Source organism: Hippoglossus hippoglossus, chromosome 14, assembly GCF_009819705.1.
Source record: "Hippoglossus hippoglossus isolate fHipHip1 chromosome 14, fHipHip1.pri, whole genome shotgun sequence".
NCBI lineage: Eukaryota > Metazoa > Chordata > Actinopteri > Pleuronectiformes > Pleuronectidae > Hippoglossus > Hippoglossus hippoglossus.
The window spans coordinates 9,733,932-9,758,543 of record NC_047164.1 but is presented as its reverse complement, the minus strand read 5'-3'; the positions used below and the strand labels follow the sequence as shown (position 1 = coordinate 9,758,543).

Below are 24,612 nucleotides of genomic sequence, written 5' to 3'. Positions count from 1 at the left end.
GTATCTGTCACTCTGAGCTCCACAGCTCCATGCCATGGTTATGATGCTTCTGGTCTTGTATGGTCACTTGTTTGACTCGATCGACAGCATGGGATCTTTCTGTAATTAGTCCTGTGTGTGTTTCTCTCACCAGTCTCAGTAGGATGACTGTACTCCATTGCTAAGTGCTCTATAATAGATCTCTTGGTGATTATAATTTCATAAATAAGCAAAACCTGCAGAAAGTGTATCCTGCTGAAACTAACTTGATCCTCTCTTTAGCGATGACGTCTATATTTGTAGTTCACATATATGCCTGTTCTATTACAATATCTTGACAGTTGTTATATTTATGTTGTGTAATAAATGTCGTGCTGGGTTTATACTTTTGTTCTTACTAACTTTTTTTTGAATTTTTTTTTTCTCTGAGGCACAATGGGTGGCTTTATGCACAAGCATGAAAATGTAAAAGACGTTTATTTTTATTTTCTACAATCTTTTGGTTTGTACTGTAACGACTCGTTCTGTTTCAGAGCTTCTGACAGGTTTTGTCTCTGGCTGCTCCACATCCTGCAGACATCTGCCCTGAATCTCTGTCGTGTTTATTGTGCCTCTTTTCGTTTTCTTTCGTTCTTTTGAAATCATTCTTTATCTGTTGTATCAGCCAGGAGTTGGTACCACAACTTTGCTTGTAACCACAATAGTCTGATTATGTTGTTTGATTTTAATATCAAAACAATAAAAAACATTAGCACCCCATCACGACTCTGGTCTGTTTCATTAGTAGGCGTAGCTGTTACTGAAATGAAGACTCAAATGTACATTCTGATTTTCATACATTTTAATTGATGGAAAAAAATTCTATAAGTCAAACAATATTCTGTATGTAATTGTGCCTGTTTGACTTTTAAGTAGAGTTAACGTCATAAATTCTAAAATAAAGGCTCATACTTTGTTGTGTATTTTCATTCTCACACAGCAGTGACACACTCAACGTGTTGTCCAGCATTTGAACGCACAGAACTTAAATTTTTAAATCCCAGTTGTATACTCTGTATACCATTTGTCAAATTTGTGTAAATGTGTTGATATTTACAATATTTAACATGACGCAATGTCAAAGAAATACAAACTAGAGCCGGAGAGATTTAACGGTTAGCTATATAAGCTAACATGCTAACATGAAAATGTTTTGTTTTTACAGAATAAACAATTCAGGTGTACATTTATTTCTTTATTTTATACAAATCTATGATCTATGTTTACCTTTTACTTGAAAAAATCATGTTTATTTTCTCAATTGAAATTCTATAGGGTGAGTTGTTATTATAAAGTCTATGATTAAACTGAAATACATAGAATTTCAATTAAATCTTTTCTAAATTTATATCAACTTGGACATTTTTTTAACTTCAGTATTGGCCCAAAAACATCCACAACGGTTGGGCTCTAATGTAAAAAACAAACTCAGAGACAAAGAGTTGAAGCTCACATCACTTACAAAGTTTAATATACAAATGTCCATAAGCAGCAGAAATGAGATGAATACAGTTTATGATAGTTCAGGAAAAAATGGTCAGAAAAGTATTTTGAATTTACTACTCACAGTTTTTATCTTAAACATATTTGTCATTATGACTTTTTAATGATTTTAAATGAAATAAAGACTTTATCAGGTCCTTACTATGTTTCCCTCTTTCCTTCTTTGAGATTATTCCTCTTTTTAATTCAGTTGCATATAAGCAACAATCTTTCTCTATTTACCACCGTCTTTGGTGCTTCGCCTTTTAGCGGATCGCCTTGTTTTGTCCGTCCAGCTTGCCGTACAATAACAAACATGGCGTCGTCTGCGGATGTACACGTCCGCATTTGTGGCCAAGAAATAATAAAATATGACCTGGAGATCAAGGCTCTGGTTCAGGTAACATGCGAAAACGTGTTGTTAGTCAGCTCAGGTTTATTTAGTTTCTACTGGTGTCGGTTTTATTCAGGAAAACAAGAAGCTAACGCGAACTGAACCGAACCGAGCTGAACCGAACTCGACGACAGAGACAATAACGGAGTGAAAATCGTCTTTTCATAATCGTGATAATTGAAACGGTGTTTAACTTGATTTGCTCTGCTCGTTGTCATGTGTGTGAGAGGTTTCTGTAGATGTGAAAACCAAACTCACAACAAACGTAATAGGTAAACAAATTAAAAAAAGATAAACCTGATGTGTAGAAATAAAACAATTATGCATTTATTAATAAATTGTTGGATCAGAAACTGCTTCTCCTACGTCCTGACATGACTTGATTCTTCAAGGCTTTTTATTTAAATGCAGTTAGATATGAGATTATAAATCTACAACTAAAAAGCTCTTCCCAAATTTATAGCTGAATTTGCGAAATTGAAATAAGTGGGTACAGCAGAGGAATATTAGTAGTCAAAGTAGTATAATTATTCAAGATAAATATTAAAACCTATAGAATCTTTATGGACATCATGTTGTTTATATCTATATTTCAACTCACTAGAAATATCTATTAGAGCTCAAGCAATCAGGAGGTTTTCATTTTTGTCATTTCCATCTAAACCATTTAACAGTTTTAAGATATTTATCATTTCATGTTTTTTAATGTATTTGAATAAAAATGATGAAAATGTAATTGTAGCTCTCAAGTGAAATTGTTTTTCTAGTTTTCTTTAACACTCAACTTCATACTGTGGGTTTGGGTCAGAAGACAATTTCAGGTTGAGCATTTTTCAGTATTCTCTAAAATTGATTTTTATTACAAAATATTTGTGGAGATTTTAGGACATGACAAACTATCTACTGTAGCGTTGTGTTGATTACTAAGGAAAAATAATGAAAAAACAGCTGATCTGTTCAGCACAGTGTCAGCTATTAGATAATTAAACATTCTACCAGGAATCATTTCAAATTCTATTAAGTATAATACAAATATACTACTTAAGGTTTGTGATTTGATTATTCTCATCGTTTTACCATTTATAAACAAAATTGCATGTACACAAGTAGTATAAGTATTTTATGTTTATTTGATTTGGACATTTCATTTATGTAATTGTTTAACAGGCCGATGCTCAATGCATCCTTCCACAGTTTGAAAACTTGAACCAAATTATAAAAAGACAATTCATAACTTTTACATTTTTACTTCTTAGGACATCAGGGATTGTTCTGGACCTCAGTCTACTCTCAAGGAGCTCAACTCTCAGGTCAAAGAGAAGTTCAACCAGCTCAGGCTCAGAATACAGGTCAGTATCAGCAGCCTGCTGCTTTACGTCTGGCAGAATTATTATATAAGATCCAAACAATTTTATTTGATGTGATGTGGTGATATTTTTGCTTTTGTTGTTGTTGTTATCGTCAGGATCTGGAGCAGATGGCCAGAGAGCAGGACAGAGAGACGGAAAGACAGGCCATCCAGGCAGAGACAGAGAGTCAGAGAAGGCAAATGCAGAGGTGAATTCACACACACGCGCACATGCGCACACGCACACGCACACACACACACAAAATAGCTTGTGTGACATCAACCATGTTCATTATCAACTTCACTAAAGTACCAGCGTTTCTTCCAGTGATGAGTTGAGTGAACTGAAACTGGTTTGTTTCAACACGTTTAAATTCTGCTTGGTTGTAACCTCTCTTTGTGCATTGCATCAGGTTTGGCTGTTTCTCAGACTATTGAGACAGATACATAACTTTACCTGATTAATGTTTGTTGGTAGAATCTTTATATATATGGGTTATTATGCTACTGTAAACTCATAGTTTCTGTCAGTTAGCAACAACAACAAAATTCACTTCCTGTCTGGATTTTTCGAGCAATCTAGATAAATATACAAAAGTCTTTAGAGCAACTATTTACATTAAAGGTTTCTTCATTTTCTAGTTAATTTAAAATGTGCAATAAATCTGTAAATAAATAGAATTCGTAAAGAGTGAACAGAATAACACACAGTGGCCTGGGCTTGTTGGGGTTAAACAGCATGTACAACGTCATCTGGCAAAACAGACCAGATAAGATGCAGAACACTAAAACAGAAGCTGCAGTCCTCATTGGGTTATTGTTTTGTCTGTGGATTCCAGTAACCAGACAGCGTGGAGGAAATCTAACCTGGCTTGTAAACTGGCCATAGACCACATGGAGAAAGACGAGCTGCTGCTTGGAGGAGAAACCCCCGGCACCAGACAGAGGTAACAGCGGTTTTCCTGAGACTCTACTGTACGATATTGATTCAATCAGCATCATAATTTTTAGTTATTCATATTTTTCTGCCAGTGGAATGCTGTGTTCCAGGTGACAGGAAACATAGATTGAACAAACTCCCACTATGCAAAGAATATGATATCAAATGTAACAATATATACAATGTTTCCCTAACCCTGAAAGCAATAAACCTGCATCGCCTGGTATTGTGCATGTATTTATCTTAGGAAGGCGACTAAAGAAAACATCGTGGAAAACAGCAGCAGCATCACGGACAGTCTGATGTCTATCAGCAGATTGATGTCTGAACAGGTGAAGCAGAGCGAGGACACCATCGGCACACTGGGTAAAATACTGAACTTTGTCCATTGTGTTTGTAAACATGTGTGTACAAAAGGTTAATCCAAATTGTTCTCTTCTGTTTCCATCTCTCATCTTTTAAACCTTTAATACCTCTACTCCTCCTTCTCCTCGCCACAGCCACTTCCTCCAGGACGGTGCAGGAAACCAATGAGGAGTTCAAAAGCATGACAGGAACCATCTACCTGGGGAGGAAACTGATCCTCAAGTACAACCGGCGGGAGCTGACGGACAAGCTGCTCATCTTCCTGGCTCTGGCGCTCTTCTTCGCCACCGTCCTCTACATCCTTAAGAAGCGCCTCTTTCCCTTCATCTAGCCAGCCGGCCGGCTCGGTCTGTCACCTGCTTACAACAAGAATGTTTTCCAGGTATTTTACTCAGCAAGGCGTTAACTGGCAGGTATGAGATTAAACGTGGACTCCATGGGGAGATGGAAGCAGCATTGAAACTGGAATAATGCAAATAGAAACTGTGCCAAGGGGAAATGTTTTTCATTGGTCAGCAGCCGAATTTTTGTGGATTTATAAAACTGGTATGATGGGTTTTGTTAGGTTGACTTAAGAGTTAGGAGCACAGCAACTATAACTGGCATTATGAGGTTTATGCAGCCACAGTGAGCCTCGGCATGCTTCAAACAAACTTGATCCTAGCTATTGTTTGACACACTTAAGGCTTAAACTTGTTGTAGCCTGCTGTAAGAACGCTGTCGTGTTGTCTTTTCGACAGTTTGTACAATTTAAAATCAGGCTACTCTGAGGCCCTCGTGGTGACAGGAGGAGAAAAGAGCTTCAAGAGAATTGTAATTGTATTTTGTAAATTTGAATTTCACACCTTTGCAAACCTGAGAAGAAGATGTGGCATGAAAAGGGCACTTTGAAGCATAATACTTTATCTGGTCTTCAGAACTAACCAGGAGTCAGGGCTATAGTTTGCACTAACCTTTGTTTTGTATACTTATTGTCAAATTACAGTCTGTACGCCTGTGTGTGTTCAAGAGAAAAAGGTGTGTGTTTGTCTGCTGATTCAAAGACACTGTTGTTGCAGAGTTAACCTTGTCAGTGACTATTTGTATGTTAAATAGAAGTTTGAATAAAGTTCTATATATACAAAATATGAAGGGCTATGTTGCTGTGCTGTATTACCACTAGATGGCAGAAAACCCAATGATTTATCACCACCAGAGACACCATGCTGTGAATGTGTGTGAAGAACCATTAACCAGTTGAACAAACACACGTCTTTCCATCCTGTGACGATATTGTAGCTTATTTAATTTCAATCAAAACTGCTTACAAATGTGTTTTTTAGATTTATTTAAATAAAAACTTACAAAACATAGCTTGAAACCTGGGGTCTGTATGAAATTTGTGATTGTTCGAGTAGAACAAGAAAAAAAAATACATATTTACTACACGCCATACCCGAAGAGTGCTTCCCTTCCTGCAGACGACACCCTGACTGTCTACAAGAGAAAGTTTGATTGTGTTTGCGCTGCATAAAATAACAATGCTCATAAATAAAAATAAAACACAGACTTAAATAGGTAGAATACTGACTTTCAGCTGCACTTGAGCTAGAAACAAACTCCCTGTCGTGTTTACTTGTGTCCGTCGCTGCAGGATACAGCCGCTGGGGTTTACTGTTATGTTGAAGTGAGGTAGATCATTGGTTTTCAAACGTCAAGAAAAATATTAAAAGCAAAATACCCAACAGATTAAATAAGTTATGTTGCGTTGCTTTCACCAGCAAAACTACACAGAATACTTGAATACAACTACCACTACGTTTACTCATTCTACTGCTAATATAATAGTAATAAGTGCATGATCTTTGTATCTGTGTGTACCCTGTCTGCACATCTGCCTGCACATCTGCCTGCACAGCTGCGTGGTTAACCTGATGCTCTATGAGGCAGTGACATTGGTTTTCTCAGACACTGGGAAAACAGATTCAGTCGCGTTGTCGATCACATTGAGCCCCCTCCTCCTGTCTTCTGGTTCGGTCGCCCTGATTGGCTGCTGCAGGGGTCCCTGAGCAGTGATAGGCCTAGGCACGGTGGGTGGCGGAGCGGTGGTGTTCTGCAGAGCGTCCGATTGGTTGAAAGAGCAGGTGCCTCCGAAGCTTCTGCACAGCGAACCCCAGTGCTGCTCGCACTGCCCGCGCAGCCGCCGACTGACCCACGACCTGACCTCGTCACCACACTTCAACAGGAAGTTCACCAGCTCCACGTACGGCCTGGAAGGACACGAGAATGAGATGCTGTTTGGAACGTGTGTCGGATTTCAAAACACTGTTTGTTTGTTTGTAGGCAAGATGACACAACAATGTCTGAACAGATTTCCACAAAACTTGGTGGAAGGATGCGTTACGAGTCAGGGTAGAACCCATTAAACTTTGGTGTGGATCCAGGATCTTTTTAACATTTTCACAGATTTCCCTGGGAATAATTGATTTAGGTAACTAATATCTAAGTGTGTGCAATTTGGTTTAGCTTAATTGAATTGGAGGGGACTGTTGGGCCTTGGTGGAGGGATGAACTTTACTGAGTTACCTGGTTAACAATGAGACTATTCTCACAGAACAGAGGACACGTCGGCTTTAAAGTCACCAACATTAAACGACCTGTTAAATATGCAGACATTTCAATATGTCATACGGGAAAGGTTTAGCAACATTGATTACAGCTCAGGTGGATTTCTCTTCACTCATTTTTATGTGTAGTTCGATTTGTGCTTGAAAAAACTTTATGTGGAAAATTCAAAAGAAATCTCTGAGAAAATTGTTTTGTGTCTGGCTGAGGTAGAGAAATGGGTTTGGTCATAAAAGCTAAGACTGGCTCTGTAATCCCAGCAACACTGTGAGCTGCTGCTCATAACAGCATAATCAAATAATTGAGTCATTTCTCCTCTCAATGAACAGCAAAGATTACTGCACCTTTCACTGAGGCCTGTTTCACTGATGCTTTGGAAGTGGCCGTACAAGTTTGCTGTTTATTTGTTAACGTGTGTGTCTCTATCTCACCCTGGAGGAAACATCAGGTGGAACTGGACCAGGCTCCCCGTGGTGTCCATGTGGTCCCTCAGAGCCAGACAAAGCTGGTGTTTGGAGTAGCACTCTCTCTGCAGTGAGAACACCATCTCTTTCACCGCTGAGCACCGGCGGCTCACACAGCTGAAGCGCTGCCGCAGTCCCAGCGCCATGCACCGCAACGCATCCTTCACAAAGGACTTACCCTGGGAGGAAGAGGAGGAGGAGGAACGAGGGGAAGAATGAATGGGACGTTTCTCATGGCATATTAAGCAGAGCTGCATGTTCTGTCATTATCTCATAGACTACTATAGAAACTGACTTCTTTTTGCAACCAGTGGAGTCGCCCTCTGCTGCTCAAGACAATAAAGGTTCTGCTCTTCTGCTTTGGCTTCACTTTCCAGAACCAGAGTTGACGTCCATTGTTACATTGAGTCTTTGATTTACTACTAATCAGCTTCTCTCAACTACTTCCTCTCAACTCAAACAACAACAGCTGCTCTAGTTCTTGTCAGTCTGTTGGTTCAATATCATGTTAATAACCTTGTAGTGCACATTTGTTTAATATGCTTTTTATGTGCATATTTAAGATGCTTTCACAGGCATTGATGGATCACTGAACTGACTGGGCACAGGCCGGAGGGCCCTGGGGCCCACTGGGTCAGGGGGCCTCAGGATGAAATGACAAATTAATGTAATGACTACCAAGAAACTGAAGACCACTGAATTTAGAGATGGACGTCATGACCGCAAATGATGCCAAAACATCTTGATTTCCCTCTAGTGGCTGGCAGCAGTATAGGTCATAAGCCTCCTCCATGTTAGCAGATGGGACATGGGTCAAACATGGGTCATGGGTCAAACACGTCAAATAGATTTTTCTCAAAGATGGTTTCTGTCATGTCAGAACCAATGATGTATGTTCAAGTGTATAAAACCAGTGTGAGACGTCATGATTGACAGCTGAGACTGACTCGTGATTGGTCGAACGCGTGTATCAGTAGGACCTCGATACCACGGCTCCACCCCCTGATCGCGACTGTGCAGACTCTGGCTCTAAATGCGGAAGATGGCAGTGACACAAAACTACCACAAAAAACTATATTTGAATCTCAGGGGACAGTATTGTTTGTTACTGTGTGGATCTATGTTATATATCCAGCACATAGTCACATACAGGTCCTCACTGAACATCACCCACTGTGCCTGTTCCCACTGGAGACACATTGCATCACTCTCTCACACTTCTATTCTAGTGAAGTAGACAAGCTGTTCCCTCTCTCATTTCACTCCCCCCGTCAGTTTACTCTGTGACCAGTGCCATGCATAACTATACACTGCTCACTATGCAACAAACATTCCTCACAAATGACTGTAATGACTGAGGGGATTACACCGAATACGGACATGCATCTGAATATGTCTTATCTGAATCTGTATCCGAGTCAGTGGAAGGAGGTCGGACCCTCGCCGTGCTCCCCACCTGTGAGTCGTAGCGCCCGGCGTTGTGCAGCAGGGTGAGACAGATGTGGTGCAGCCCTTGGATTTCACAGGAGTTGTTGTTGAAACACTGAAAGGTCCCACAGCCGACGTCCCCTGAGCTCACCAGGCAACTCTGGATCTCCGCTGAGAGACATGGAGACAGAGGAGAGAGTCTCCCACATATTTACTGCTGTGCTGATAAATGTTGAATTCTTTCAGACGACACTGTGGAACGTCGCACATCAGGAGGACACCAGTTTAAAAGAAAGGAAATCCACAACCTTGTCATTAAGCATCTGTGACATCAACACACATGAACGGGGCCGTCTTGTTGATTTCAATTTTCTTTTCAGAGAAGTTCAAACTTGGTTTTGTTTAGAGCCAAAGCGATTAATCGATAAGCTGAAATAATCAGACAATATGAGCCTTTCACAGACACGTCGTCATCGGTGTTGATGTTTTCTGATATGAAAACTTTTATTTTCACTTTTGTTTTCTTGTCAAATTTTCAAGTTCTATATATTTTGTTCCATTTCAGTTTTCTTTCTCTTTTTAGTTATTTATCATAAAGTTTACAGTTACATTGTAGAATATCCAGCCTGGGTTGAGTTTGATAATGACATCTTACGAATCATGTAAATGTTTTACTCAGGATCCCAATGTCAACACAACGGCTGTGGACGCCCACTTGACTCCAGGTACAACCATAGACTAATGAAAGAGAGACCAGGGTTCTGACTGTAATCAAAACCTTTTTAGTTTATTACACTGCTTTCGTGTGAGGGCACAGAAATGAGGGTGTGTGGTAGTATTCATATTTCACAGGCTACACTGCAGCGGACAGCAGAGACCAGGGATCGTCCAGAGGAGACAGTGAGACATTAAACTGTCCAACATCAGTGATGCACAACCAGGCTTTTACTGAGCTTCAGATAGTGTTTGAACTGGTTATTTAGCTGTTTGTCATATTTCAACTATTCCATTCTCTGTTTTTGATTGTTTTCTGATTGTCTGAGCACATTAATGCCCCTGAACCTGAGAAGTCAACTTGAGACTCATCACTTCTAGTCTGGACTCTTCATTTGCAGTTAAACTTTGACCCTCATTAGTGCCGCATTGTGTTGTTGTTGTTGTTGTTGTTGTTCCTGCTGCAGTTGCGGGTCTATATGCTGTGGTTGTGGTTGCTGCAGCTCGTGCAGTGCAGCCTTCAGGCGGCTCAGCTCCGGGCCGGAGCCCTGCAGGCACGGAGGGAATGTGCTTAAACAGGATCGAGCTGCCCGGAGCAGCGCATTGAGTTACAAGCCACCGACAGAGTCTCTCTCTCTCTCTCTCTCTCTCTCTCTCTCTCTCTCTCTCTCTACAGCCCGGCCCGGCACGACCCGGCACGGACCGACGCACGGCCGCGGCCTGTGGCTGCAGTTTAATACAATTGCAGGTTGCACAGACTGAAAAGCAACTTTATTCTGAATGATGGAAGATGTGTCATATGGTCACTTTACTGCGCACAGACAAGAATAATATCAGTATACAACTGAGACTATTATAATTATTCAATATTGATATTATATCCAAATGGCATGAGAACGTATATGTTATTATCAAGGCTGCAGAATATTCATCCAGGTCACAAAGCACTTTCCTTTGCAACCTGGTTTCAACCCAGTATCTGACAGTAAGACTAACCACAGCCTGCAGTATTTCTGCAGATCCCTCAGCTGTGTGTGTGAACTGTGAACGCGTGCATGCAGTATGTGCATGTTGGACTCACCTGTGCTCTGCAGGGACAGTCGTCTTTTGGCCTGACTGGCATGTTTCTCCAGGACATCCTGCGGGTCCACGGTCAGCAGCTGTTGACAGACCAGCAGCAGCAGGAGAAACACCCGGACCAGGTTCACCGGCATGTCTGAGACCACCTGAGTCTGCATGTGTTTAGTTCTGTGTGTCTAGCTGCTGTTGTCTTGTTTGTGTTGTTGGAGGGAAGTAACGGTACCAGGAGGAGGAGGAGGAGGAAGAGGAGGAGGAGGAAGAGGAGAAGCGCAGCCTCGAAGAAGAGTTTCCCGCAAACAGCGTGTGCTCGGCATGAAGGCTGTTATATAGAGAGCTGGACGGAGGTGCGCGTTCACGACGGTGTGAGTGAAGGGAGCTGATGCCAGCCACCAATCACGGCGCAGCACCGTGAACGCGCAGGAAACTATAGGGCTAAAAGTTTATCATTGTTGAGAGATGAGTATTTTTTATGTGAGTGAACAGACTGATTGGAGATTGTGCTTTTTCTGGATTAGAATTACTATGGATATTATTATCACACACACACACACACACACACACACACACACACACACACACCTACCTACTTTGTGAGGACCAGCAAAAATGTCCTCACAACGTCAAAATGTCCTCACAATGATGGTATTGAACCAAAATTGGCCAATAGATAGATAACTATAGATAATCATTCAAACACACACCACACACACACACACACATTAGATAATTGCATTCATCCAATAACTGACAGATGTAGGAAAGGAAAGAGATAGAATGGGCCAAGAAAATAAATCACACACTCACAAACTCCCCAGATGTGAAAATGTTCTTTTGTGCTGAGGTCTTCCTGTTCCTCTGGGGTATGTGGGGGTACGTGAAGGTCAACCACTCAAGACATCCGCACTCAATTAAGCCTCCACCCAGTGTGTGTGTGTGTGTGTGTGTGTGTGTGTGTGTGTGTGTGTGTGTGTGTGTGTGCGTGTGTGTGTGTTTGAGGGTTAGCAGCTGCTTTCTTGGCAGAGAGACGTGCAGCGAGGAACGTCTCACACTGAAACAGAGAGCACGAGAATGTGAAGAGGCTCAGGTTTGCCAGATTGTTGGAGAGCGTCATTCCTGTAAACTTTCATTTTACAGGAATGACTTACATCATGTTATTCTAACGTATTTTTATATATAAATAAGTTATGCCTTCAACATATCCATGTTTTACCACTTTCTAACAGGGCACCATTTATGAGATGTACCTAATGGGTCTTATAATTTAATTGCATACTATAATATACATTTTAAGTTATCTATTCGGGAAAAAAGTTGGGTCTTCAGGTTGTTTAAAATGTGTTTGATTTCTTTACTCTAATCTTGCAATGTTAAAGAAAGGGAAATGGCTACTTCCCTGACCCATGGCACATCCTTCCTACAAGTTCCCTGGTAATCCATCCCGTGGTTTTTCTGTAATACTGCTAAAAAACAAACCAACAATCAAACGAGCAAGCAAACAAATACAGAGGAAAATATCCCCCCTTGGCGGACGTAACTAAAATCTATGCACACTGGTTATTAAATCTGAATTGTAATTATGAAGTTATAACATATAATGTTAACTATGTTCACCAATTCAGTTCTGCAGATGAGGCTGACTAGAAAATCGTTTGTGCATTAGAACAAATTGAAAGCTCGATTTGACCTTATGTTGCTGTTGGATGAGATGTTCAATGTAAGTTATTTTCAATTAATCATCTGGGCACCATTAATGGGTGTAATCGATTTCATGGTAATACAGCCCAAAAAGTTTTTGAGACCTTTCAGTCCAAACCACAAACGTGAAAATAGCAAAATGTCGTTAATTGAAATGTGTCTTTACAAATACACACACACACACACACACACACACTTTTCACATTTTAAAATCGGTTGGAGGGCTTTTTTTTGTTTTCTTTCCGCAACCTTTCCCGCTCATTCTGCTTCAAAACAACATCCCACAGCTTCCCTCGCACAACCCCTGGTGACCACCCACACAATGACCCTTCACCCGGACACCAAACACACACTATTACTCAAACAGACACACTCACATGCCCAAAGCGGCACACTAGTGTACATGGACAACACTGTGCATACAGCGCACACGTGGGACCCTCTTGCACTCTTGTTGTAAACAATATTGTACACGTCGCCCTCTGTGTGTGTGTGTGGACATATAGATCAAAGTCATAAGTATCTGCTTTGTGATAACTGATCAGAGGAGGAAGTGTTACCACAGCTTTTGGGTTTGTACACACTGTCCTCACATGACTGAACCCTGAAGTGCTCAGTTCACCAGTTTGTATTGTAAGATGCAAAACTTTGGACAACTTGACTTCAAAGCTGATCCCTAACCCTAACCCTGCCCGTTAACAAAAACTATATAAGGATCAATAAATGTATTTATTTTTGACACAGTTGCTGCTCAAAAGCATCAGTCATTTGGTCAAAGGTAGCTTCAATGAAACAAGGTCGTGGTGATGTCTACAGATCATTAAAGAGTCTCCAGGACTTTCTCTTTGAAAAGCTGCTGCTGAGTTTTGATGCTTGAAGTGACAGTTTATGTATCATTGGTGTCATGTAAATAGTTATAAAACACAGTATTCATTGGTATCTTATTTGATAACAAGATTATTATTAATTAATTAAAACTTAAAACTTTTGCATTTCATTTATCGATCAGTAAATGGTCAAAGGTCACTGAATTAATTAAATAAACTCATCCATCAATTATATTCAAACCTTCAAAGCTCCATGGGAGGACACACACACACAAACACAGACACGTGGCATTGCATTTACAGACACACATAATATTTGTTAACATATAGACCCATCTGCTGCCAATAACAAGGAGTTAAATCAATATAGTTGTGCAATGTGTGATGCTGCGCACAAAAACAGTTACAACTGACTGAGGTCTAAGCCTGGATTGATTGAGGCTTTGAGAAAATACATATATAAACTAAAGTTCAAAAGAATCAGAAAATAAATCAAAACATTAAACTACTACAACTACATTAAACTAAATTTTGCAGCCCGATACAGGAACAACACTTTACAGGTGAAAAACTGTTTAAGTTCAATGACGCACATTGCGTAAAAATGGTTTAAAGTGAAGGGCTGGTGGTATCTCTGACAAAATAGATCGAAAACAATAGCTGGTTGACAATTGCCTTGTAGCTGATGCAGTAGATACGACATCAGTGAGATCACTCTTTGCAGCTTCAGACTGTTAACCTCATGTAGTAATACAGCTGCTATTTGTTCTGCAGATGGGTCATGTACTGTAGTAGTGGCAGCAACAGCAAAACAGTAAAGAGGTTTTTCTTCAAAATATCAATGCTGAATACTGCTGGATTCTGCAAAGCAAGAACAACAACCCCACCTGGTGGTAGTGTTTTGCAATTCTGGGCTCTCCTCTGTTTTCACTTCAGCAAAAACAAAATTATTGACACCACTCAGAGGAAATGATTGACTGTGTGTCTGTCTTTTCACAGAGTATCAGAATATCTTTACTGATAAAAGCCCAAAAGTAAAAAAAAGGATACAATAAAGAAACAGAAGACAGAGAGGAACTTGATATCAACTGTGTTTACTAAAGAAGAGATGCACAAATACTACTACATACTAGAAACATGCACAAAAAAGGAAACCTGAACAACATAGCTTCACATGAATTTCTTTCAATAATCCAATGTGAGATTTGCTAAGAGCCTGTAGACACGTGTCTAAGTAGTTGGAGGGAACCTGCTGGATCTTCTAATCCTCCAAACTGGAAATAAAACATTCAACTGACTTCAGTTCTCAGTCTGAATCAGAACAGACAAATATGAAAGCTTAGAGTCAAAATCATTTTGGCAAGTACAAAAACAATCAGTGTGAAATTTATAATATATAACACTCAAATTAAAATCTTGCCGATGTCACACATAAAAAAAAAACGTGAGCAAATTATTCAAAACACAGTAGTCCAGGTTTGTGCAGTGTCAGTGTAACTTCTCCAGCTGTATCTTCATGCAGGAGACGAGCGATGAAACAACCCCTGATGCTCAACACTTTGAACACAGCAACATTCCTGACTCCCTGAATTAGACAACATAGCAGGAAACCACCTCCTCCTCCTCCACTCCCTGTGATGCTGCACCTTTCAAAGGGCTAACACAGCCATACTACATTGCATGTAGATCAGCATATATGCCTGCAGTGAGAGGGAATACAGATTTCTTTACTGTATCTCTGAAGTGTTCTCGAGACCGTTCTTGAGTTTTTTTTAACCGGACCTCAGGGGGTTTTGGGGCCCGACGCAGACGGGGCCTCCTGCGGTTCTGTCGGTTCACACGGTGCAGAGTTAGAACTTGAGGTGTTCTCCTCCTTCCTGTCCCCTGACAGGAAATCATGGATGGCTGTTTCTATGTGTGGTCGGAAAGTGTGGTTCATTTTGGGGTCCACAACCTGCGTGATGATTCTGTCAACACCGGACTCCAACATACCCGATCTAAAAACAAACAAACAAACAGGATTTACATCAATAAATGTAATGATGATGATTGATGATTGAGGATTTTGCTATTTGCATTCTGACTAGACCAGCAACGGTTGCTCTATTGATCAAGAGGTCAAAACTAATTTCATAAGCAACAGTACTTGGGGAAGAAAATACATATATTAACTGATTGTTTAGGTAATTTTTTAAAGTGAAAACACCATAATCCATACTCATTGAAAACATGTAAACAAGACATTTGAAGACGTCAGTTTATGAAAGAGATTTTCCCACTGTTTTCTGATGTTGTATAGACCAAATGATTATGTGATAATAGAAAATAATCAACTAATTAACCAATATAATAAATAACAACTGATCAGAGTTCTACTTCCAACCATCCTAATCTTTACTCTTTTGGGCGTTCCCCAATGTGTGGACTAGTGTGCAAAGTGAATAGAATTATTCTAATATATTCTAAATTCAGAAAGAACATTGTTATTTCTTTACACTGTGAACTGGACATTAAATAAGTCAAAGCCTGAAGGTCGCACTCACTGAACAACACTTTGCCTCAGTCCATTCCTCATCTGGTTCTTGTTGTTGGTTGGGTTCCAGTCTTGCGTGCTCAGGTGCGACGTGACAAAGTTGTCCACTTTTTGTCGCAGGTTCTGATAGGCAGGCTGGGAGCAATGACAGTGACAACATTGTTAAGACAAAGCAGCCAGAAGCAAAAGTTTAGCAACCCCTGGGCGAATGGCATTGGGTTAATTTTTAAGAAATAAGTTGCAAATACAACAAGACATAAAAAATGAGAGAAAATAGACTTTCTGCAATTGTTTTACTTTTAATTTTGTGAACTTAGAAACGTTGGGAAGTCGGTTAATATCAACACCACAGCTTGCAAACACAGTGAAGTCCGCTCAGGGTATTTCTGTTCTTGGAGTCAGGAGGTTTCACTCACTCTTCATGCAGATCACTTTTCTTTTGGGCTGTTTTACACATGGAGCAGGTCTAAGATCCACAGATCACACATGTTCAATGCTATAGATCAACGTGGATGCTCAGGTTTAACTGCCTGTTTTCAGTTTCCTGATTGATTGAGTGACATTAGCTGATAATCAGTGGAATCCATCCATCCCCTGAACATGTAGTGTTACCTGCTCCTCACTCACCAGGGCTGGATATTTCCAACTTGCATGTGCCACAGCCAAAATGAGCCCATGAAACCCATTGATAGGTTTTGAATTTACTTTATTGACCCTTTCCACTTAAGAAACCCATCAACAAATATGTAAACAACAACATATTTAGAAACATCCCGGAGACTTTAGCACACAGCTCCACTTCAACAAAAGACAGACTGTGGGATTCTGCTGTATCTTATATTTGATCTAAATTATACTAACAATGAAGATAATATTCAAATTAACGGGTTAATCAAAGAGTGGATCAAAACATGCTAACATTAGCTTGTAGTCTGGCTGAAGTTAGCTGCCTTACCTTCGTATCGACGTCGGCCAGACAGTCCCGGCGGAACTCGTCGAACAGCCCCCGGTTCTTCAGGTGCTCCACGATCATGGCGATGAGCTGCGGGTCTCCCGGGGGGAGGTTGGACGGACCCTCCGCCATGTCAAACACACCCGGGACGCGCTGCTTGAAACGTGAGCTACACGAGAAGCTAGTTTAGCTTAGCGAGGCTGTGGCGGTTACAAGAAGAAGCGACGGATTCTTCCAACTCTCTGACAAACAGCGGGTGGAGTTAGCGTTCCGTCTTGGTGTCAGGCGCTAGCTGAGAAACGGTAGACGCTGTACTAGAAATTAAGTGCTCAAACTCTCACATTTCACGCATGCGCGTTTGGGATGTAACCCGGAAGTACTTCATTCAATGGTTGTCGCGGAGTCGGAGGGAAAAACGTTAGCATGCGATGAAATAACGTAACTTACAGAGTAAAACAATTAAAAAACCCAAACTATACCATCTGAATAGAGGAAGTTCTCCAGGCGAGGGGAAGGAGCTCCGCTAGTTTCCGCAGGTCTTGGTTTAGTCTGGAGTATCCGCGCTGAAGGTAACGCTAACTAGCTTATGGCTGCTAACATTGACTAACTGATAACTGCTACTAAAGCTCACAAGTACAGATTTTCAAATGCCACCAACGTGCAGCAGTAAATTGCTGCGGACCCACAACAACCCTGTGACAATGGACTGCGGGTTTGCATGTGTGTTAATTAGCTCGCTATCGTTGGGTCCAGCTGTCCGATCCTATAAATAACAGCATGTTGAGTTCAAGCGATCGGACTGGACCGTGCTTACACATGCGGGATTGACCAATAGCGTGTGTGAACAGGTTCTGTGTCAGAAGCTGCATAGATATTGTTTCATTTTATAGGTTAATCCAATTATTGTTTGTTTTTGCTGTGACGGAATCATAGGTATTCATTACCCTGCTTTGAGCCACACACTGACTTTCTCTCTTAAGTTTGGTTGCATGCACAAATACTTATTTACAAAACCTATGATCACAGAGGAATCCTTGCAAGACTGTGAGAACTTCACATTGCAACTACCTCTGAAATGTTGCGTAGAAAATGGCAAAGGGGGATATGAAATCATCACTACTTCAGAGTAATAGACATGTCATGTGTAATAATGTATAATATTTCACTGACATTTCTCCTGCTTGTTGTAGATGAGTGGTGCCTCAGATGCCAACAAAGAGTTTACGGAGCAGCTGCGGCTGCAGGAGCTCTACGGCCAGAAAACCGGGGCCGGCCCTGACCCCTACACCTACACCGACCCAGAGGACGGGACTCCTTACGACTGGGACCCTGAAAAGAAGGCCTGGTTCCCTAAAGTATGAACATTGCTATGTCTCGGTTTATGTTTTCCCACATTTGGGAAATGCATTTGGTCTAAAGCCTCTAAATCCCTGCTCCCTCTTGTTGCATTTTTTTCTTATTGTGGCTGCAGCTTTCTAAACACTGGTACGTACAGTACTGTGCAAGAGTTTTAGACAATGAAAGTTGAGTGAGAAAACGTCAACATTGCTGTTTAATCATCACCAGCACCCCTAGCTACACGACTCACAGTCTTTCAAGGTACTTGGCTGCTAGTTTTTTCGAGAAGTGATCCTGTGTCGGTGTCTTCTGTTTTGTGTAACCCAGACTGAGTCCACAGCGTTGAGATTGAGGCTCTGTGCTGGTTGCAGGGCCCTTTGTTTGTCTTGTGTTGCTGTCGATTGAATTTGGGAGTGATCATATGCTTCCCTGCTGCTACTACGTGATGGATAGGATTGTAAAATTTAAAGGTCCTGAAACATGTAGCAGGAAAATACATTTATTTTGATCATAATTTGTTATTAATGGTATGAAGGTTTTGCTTATCGAACATCTGTCAGTGATGAATGCACTACTGAAGGTTTTGGGCCTTTAAAGCTATAACCTTGAACAGTTCTATAATTTGTGGCAAAGAGCCAGTTTCCGTGTTAATGTTAAGCAGGTTTGCTTTTTCCCCCTAGATAACAGAGGACTTCATCGCAGCCTACCAGGCCAACTACGGCTTCACTAAGGATGGAGAACAGGATCCAAACAATGCTGCAGTGAGCAGCACTGGTCCAGCAGCCCCTAAACCAGACAGCAAGCCCTCAGAAAAGCAGAAAGCAGGAGATGCCACTCAGAACCTGAATCCAGACGAAGAAGACACTGCAGCCAAGGAGAAAGGGGAGAAGAGGAAAGCAGAGCAAGGTAAAGTGATATTCATACACTGAGACGTGAAGGAAAGCAGTGCAAATTGAAGTTCTAGTTTTTTTAAGATGTACGCTTATTGGTGTATAATTTCTCCTTTCTCCCCATCTAAAATACCAATTATGTTTAGTTTTGGATAAAGATGTAAATGTATAATTTCAAAGTTTAAGTTTGAAGGCTTTTCCCCTTTTTCTGCACATGTAGGATGGTTTGATATTGATGACAACAAAAACACCAACGTGTATGTGTCAGGTGAGTCTCGCTAACATTCTTTCCCTCATTGTCAAGAAGGCATTCGTCCAAAGACTGTTTATCCAATCTCTGTCTTCTTCTCTCCTCATCTCCTTTCTGTAGGTCTGCCCCCCGACATCAGCAACGAAGAGTTCGCCGAACTAATGACTAAGTGTGGAATTGTGATGCGGGATCCCATTACTGAGGAGTACAAGGTCAAACTCTACAAGGACAAAGAAGGAAATCTGAAGGGAGATGGCCTCTGCTGCTACCTCAAGGTTAGTCTTTTAGTTTCAACTTCCTCCTTTCCACGTTTGTTCGCATGATGGGGAATTCATCCTTTGCCCATCTGCATCGGCACGTGTTAGAATATGTAAATACACCCAATGTTAAACAGAAGTACTTGTTAGTCTGTCTGTTTTTGGACTGTACTGTATCTGGCCTTAAACTCACACACTTTCCATTAAATGCAGTAAAAAGGAATTTAGTGACATGACTCTCATGCACTTTCCGATGCTTTTGGTCCAAATAGATTTTGGCAACAAAAAAAAGTCAATAAGCAATATTAGCTTTAATGTGTATTCCTCTGTCTGACCAGCTTGTGTATATATGTGTGTGTGTGGGATTTTCTGCAGAAGGAGTCGGTGGCATTGGCTATGCGTCTGATTGACGAGTCCGAGGTCAGAGGTTACCGACTCCATGTGGAAGCGGCACAGTTCGAGCTGAAGGGCCAGTACGACGCCAGTAAGAAGAAGAAGAAGAACAAAGATTATAAGAAGAAGATGCAGCAGCAACAGAAGTAAAGTCGGCTCCCTGTTCATTTTTATTCAACCTCCCACTTGTAGAGATCATCTTCACAAATAAAGACATATGACTGAGCATTTCTATCTGGTTCCTGTTTGTCTTTGTCTGTGTAGACAGTTGGACTGGAGGCCAGAGAAGAAAGGAGAATTGAGAAAGAGGCATGAAAAAGTTGTCATCATCAGGAACATGTTCCATCCCAGTGACTTTGAGGTACGGAGAAGAACACACATGCAACCACACATACTGTCTGTTGTGTGTGTAAATCTCTGTGATCTCGGCCTCTTTTAGGAAGATCCACTGGTGCTGAATGAGTATCGTGACGATCTGCGGTCTGAGTGTGAGAAGTTTGGGGAGGTGAAGAAGGTCATCCTCTTTGACGTGAGTTGAATGTCGTTAGTGATGTCTCAAAGTCATGAGGTGCTGTCAGACATGCACTGATCTCCTGACACTTCCATGAAAAGGGTTGATGTGCTGTGAACAGAAACACTTGATCTCCGCAGCTGAATTTATACGTCAAGTCCGGCCTCCTGCGTGTTTTTCCTATGTGAAAGGCAAACACCTGAAAATGTCTGGATCCTATTTGACAGACATTTTCCAGAGTTTGTGTTTGAAAATGGCCATAGTAGAAGGTTTTGAATTTCCTATCAATGGCATCAACACAGAGCCTGTACATGGTTGTGATTGTTTGTGCTGCAGAGACACCCAGATGGCGTGGCATCAATCGCGTTCAAGGAGCCCGAACAAGCCGATGCATGCATTGCGTCGTTCAATGGTCGCTGGTTTGGAGGAAAGCAGCTGTCTGCCGAGCTTTGGGATGGAACGACAGACTATCAGGTACACCAACCAAAACTACAAATATCAGAAATACTTTGAGATTCAAGAGGGGAGGCACAGCCAAGCTCATAAAATAAGGTTAACCGCAACTTTGGGGAAAAATACGGCCACTGTCTGTGTTAAGGATTGCGATGCCGAATCACTGAAGTTCTCTACCTCCGGCAAGAAGTCATGTTCATTCTTTTTGCGCAGGTGGAAGAGACGACACGAGAGCGAGAGGAGCGACTGAAGGGCTGGTCAACTTTCCTGGAGACGGACGAACAAGGCAAGAAGAACAGCACCACCACCAAACCTGCAGAGATGGACACTGCCACAGAACCTACAGAGCCCTCCGACCCAGCGGAGCCCAAACAGCACCCGGAGACAGCAGAGCCCAAACAGCACCCGGAGACAGCAGAGCCCAAACAGCACCCAGAGAAAGCGGAGCCCAAACAGCACCAGGAGAAAGCGGAGCCCAAACAGCACCCGGAGAAAGTAGAGCCTAAACAGCACCCGGAGAAAGTAGAGCCCAAACAGCACCAGGAGAAAGCGGAGCCCAAACAGAACCCGGAGAAAGCGGAGCCCAAACAGAACCCGGAGAAAGCAGAGCCCAAACAGAACCCGGAGAAAGCAGAGCCCAAACAGAACCCGGAGACAGAACCACAACCGGAGAAGGACCTGGACTCTACAGACAGCAGCATGGCAGGAAGCGATGATGAAGAAGCTTAGTTATTTACATGCACAACTTTGGTCTCCATGGCAGCCAAGTAGGACAATTGAGCTTGAGTGGACTGCTGAAAATGTCTGTGTCGATCAGGGGAGGAGCAATGTGGACAGTATGAGCTGTTTTGTTATGTAGAATAATAAAATAATGATTTTTCTCCTGTTATCGTTTTGGTTTGTATTGTAATTAGACCTGCATTGTACAAGATGGTTATCCTTAAATACACAACGCCCCTTTATTTCAGTTTGCTCACAGTACTGTGACCCTGAAATATCTATGAATTACAGAAGATAACTGTATGAGCTCGAAACTTGTTGGATTTGAATTGTAGGAGTTGTTTTAGCTTCTGTTTATTACATTTATTTAAAATAACTAATGTACTCAATTTTGTTCTAGATCATCTGCTCTTTATCCTTCCTCACCACTAGATAGCGCTGTAATCCAGCTTTTTCCTCTTGGTTGGTGAGACCTGTTCTTATAGAACAGTAGATTTGACAGGGACTTAACTTTAGTACCAGAACAGAATGGATTTTTTAAGCAGCAGTTTTAAAGCCCAAAATATTTTCACAGAAAACATCTTCTGTTTTCCTGACTCCTGATATTAAAGTCGTTTCAACATGACATGTATTTCATGTGGTTGAAACATACTAAACATGGCTCACATACTGTTTTCGCAAGAATAATCTTTATTTATTTGTAACGTAACTTATTGACATTTAACTTTTCTTTCATTTTGTAGTATTGTACTCCACTACTACTATTACTACTGCCACTATTACTTCACAGCTGTTGTTACATGTCACTGCAGATTCGGATTAGTAATATATATAGTTAAGTATTGAAACTTTGCCCCACTTACCCGTTGTAATATTAAAGTGAGACCTTCTCATTATCACATCAATAACTAGAATGGTACTAAGTGAAACTCAAACCTCCGCAAGGCCAAACAATCCAACACATGATTGTTAAGTTCTTACAGTAGAAATATAAAAGTAGGATCTGAGAACATAAATGATTCATTCTTTAGCTTATAAAACATGGTTAAGAGGGAAAAAAAATCCTGGATCCACTGATCTGCATCTACATCAACATTCAATGAGTTCCTCTCAGGCCCAGGCCTCATCACTCAACTGAGTTTGAGGGAAATTGATTTGGTAGTTTTTGTATAATCCTGAAAACAAACAGACATGGGATGAAAACAGCCTTCTTGGCCGAGGTAAGACAAACATATAAAATGTATTGGCTCAAACCAGGTTTTGAACTAAAGAAATTTTTCAATGAGTTGACAATGATAACCACTATTCAAAAATGGCTAATTCTGCATGATAAACACTTATGTTAAGTATATTTCTATAATTGTCATAGAGCTGATGCCAGAACTCTTCTTGTAACAGTACTTTTCCACTGTGCTATTGCCGACATTTAAAATCGAAAAACCCGATTTGTGTCATTTTTACACAAACTCACACCAGAAGCATCCTTTGTGATCTATAACATCCTACTGCATTATTAAGTTTTCTCATTCAGGGAGAATCTATGGTGCGCAATCAACCTTCTGGGTGTGTTTTCCTGCAGCTGCTCTGGCTGTAACTGAAAGTGCAGCTGCAGGCTTGACTTGGTCTTCTTCGCAAATGAGTTCCCTGATCCCAGTTGTGCTAACCCGGATAAATGAAGCCTTAAAACACGTCATGTGTAAATGAGGGTACATTGTACAGAGAGATTCAGGAACACAATACTTGATTTTGAACACTGTGTTCTCAGTTTTAACAATAAACTTCAGGCTGCAACATAGTTTACAAGCGATGCAACAACACTGCGAGTCAACACAGAGGTGCGGACAGAGAGAGATATGGGATAAGAGCAGCAGCCGAGGAGGAAATGGACAGAGCATGTGAGGGGAGGGTCTGTGTTTGTGTGTGTGTGTGTGTGTGCTCTGTTCCCTGGAGTCCACCCTGGAGATCGCTTGGGAAAAAGACCTCTAGGTCTGCCTGAGGTCTGACGTACAGCCAAGAAAAGCAAGACTAAAATAGAAGGAGGGAGAGAGAGAGAGAGAGAAAGAGAGAGAGGGAAGATGGAGAGGGCGTGAGAGGAGGAAGGTGGAGCCAAAAAGATGGAGAAAGAGAGTGGACAAAGAGCTTTGTATCTGAGTAGAATATGTATGGAAAATAAAAACATTCACATGGTGTTTCCCTGACACACACACACACACACACACACACACACACACACACACACACACACACACACACACACACACACACAGTGCTGATTGGAACCACATGTTGACAGAGAAAATAATGGGAAACTGTGAATTGTTTGATTTGTTTTCCCTCCTTGTTGCTTTGGGATGGGGAGCGGGGGCGAGGAGGCGGGGGTGGAAGGTGTCCGTGACGATAGATGATGATCAGTCATGGGAAATTCCAGCACATAGATGTGTCCCTGCGCGGCATAGACAGGTCCGGTCCATTAACAGTATGCACAAGGGTTGGGGTGGGGGGGTGGGGGGGGGACTTTGGACTGTGTGAACTAGGAACATGAGCGAGGGTGGGGGGAGGGTGACCACAAAAGTCAGCACACAGAGTTTAACTGGTGGTTCTGCCGATAGTACTGCTGACCAGTCTTCTCTATCCTGTGCCTCTCTGTTTCCCACACCCACATAAATAACACACTTTTACAGATCCCGTGCAACAGACCCAAAAGCATCTGCTATCTTAATGACCAGATTCAATTAACTTTTTAATAGAACACAGAAAGTAACACAACACCTGTTTGCACTGCATCAGCGAGGACAATGACATCTGAAGGGCACGCGAGGCAAACAGATTTGGTTCTGTCGAGGAAAACACAAACTTATACAAACATACATATAGACAGTGTGCGACATGAATCACCACGACGCAATCAAAGGAGTCAAAGCATGAAAACAACTCATTATTCTTTCCTTCTCTGAG

General features: G+C 41.5%; 3 protein-coding genes across 6 annotated transcripts; 2 read left to right on the top strand and 1 right to left on the bottom strand.

The window, feature by feature from the left end:
* Nucleotides 1-1,762: 1,762 nt before the first annotated feature.
* Nucleotides 1,763-20,107, top strand: bnip1b (BCL2 interacting protein 1b). 2 transcript variants are annotated; one of them, XR_004616047.1, is made up of 8 exons: nt 1,763-1,900; nt 3,151-3,243; nt 3,360-3,451; nt 4,082-4,189; nt 4,430-4,548; nt 4,683-5,077; nt 14,664-14,669; nt 20,097-20,107. XR_004616047.1 is itself a non-coding variant. In XM_034606595.1 (6 exons), exons 1-6 carry the CDS (start codon nt 1,817-1,819, stop codon nt 4,877-4,879), a joined length of 693 nt encoding a protein of 230 aa, XP_034462486.1. In that variant the 5' UTR covers nt 1,763-1,816; the 3' UTR covers nt 4,880-5,675. The 2 variants fall into 2 exon arrangements, 1 of the variants encoding a protein (XP_034462486.1); XM_034606595.1 differs by lacking the exons at nt 14,664-14,669; nt 20,097-20,107 and having other exon boundaries at nt 4,683-5,675.
* Nucleotides 5,808-17,126, bottom strand: LOC117774828. Its single transcript, XM_034607484.1, has 8 exons — nt 16,849-17,126; nt 15,904-16,028; nt 15,147-15,357; nt 12,911-12,927; nt 10,840-11,006; nt 9,073-9,215; nt 7,584-7,795; nt 5,808-6,797 (listed from the first exon to the last, which is right to left on the bottom strand). Exons 1-8 carry the CDS (start codon nt 16,975-16,977, stop codon nt 6,467-6,469), a joined length of 1,335 nt encoding a protein of 444 aa, XP_034463375.1. The 5' UTR covers nt 16,978-17,126; the 3' UTR covers nt 5,808-6,466.
* Nucleotides 17,192-21,826, top strand: htatsf1 (HIV-1 Tat specific factor 1). Of its 3 annotated transcripts, none has more exons than XM_034606592.1 (11): nt 17,203-17,414; nt 18,036-18,200; nt 18,864-19,089; nt 19,294-19,341; nt 19,444-19,598; nt 19,956-20,119; nt 20,238-20,334; nt 20,413-20,502; nt 20,821-20,958; nt 21,151-21,367; nt 21,584-21,826. In XM_034606592.1, the coding sequence occupies exons 2-11, from the start codon at nt 18,036-18,038 to the stop codon at nt 21,664-21,666; spliced, it is 1,383 nt and encodes a 460-aa protein (XP_034462483.1). In that variant the 5' UTR covers nt 17,203-17,414; the 3' UTR covers nt 21,667-21,826. The 3 variants fall into 3 exon arrangements, with proteins under 3 accessions (XP_034462481.1, XP_034462483.1, XP_034462482.1); XM_034606591.1 differs by having other exon boundaries at nt 21,530-21,826; XM_034606590.1 differs by having other exon boundaries at nt 17,192-17,414; nt 21,151-21,826.
* Nucleotides 21,827-24,612: the final 2,786 nt, after the last annotated feature.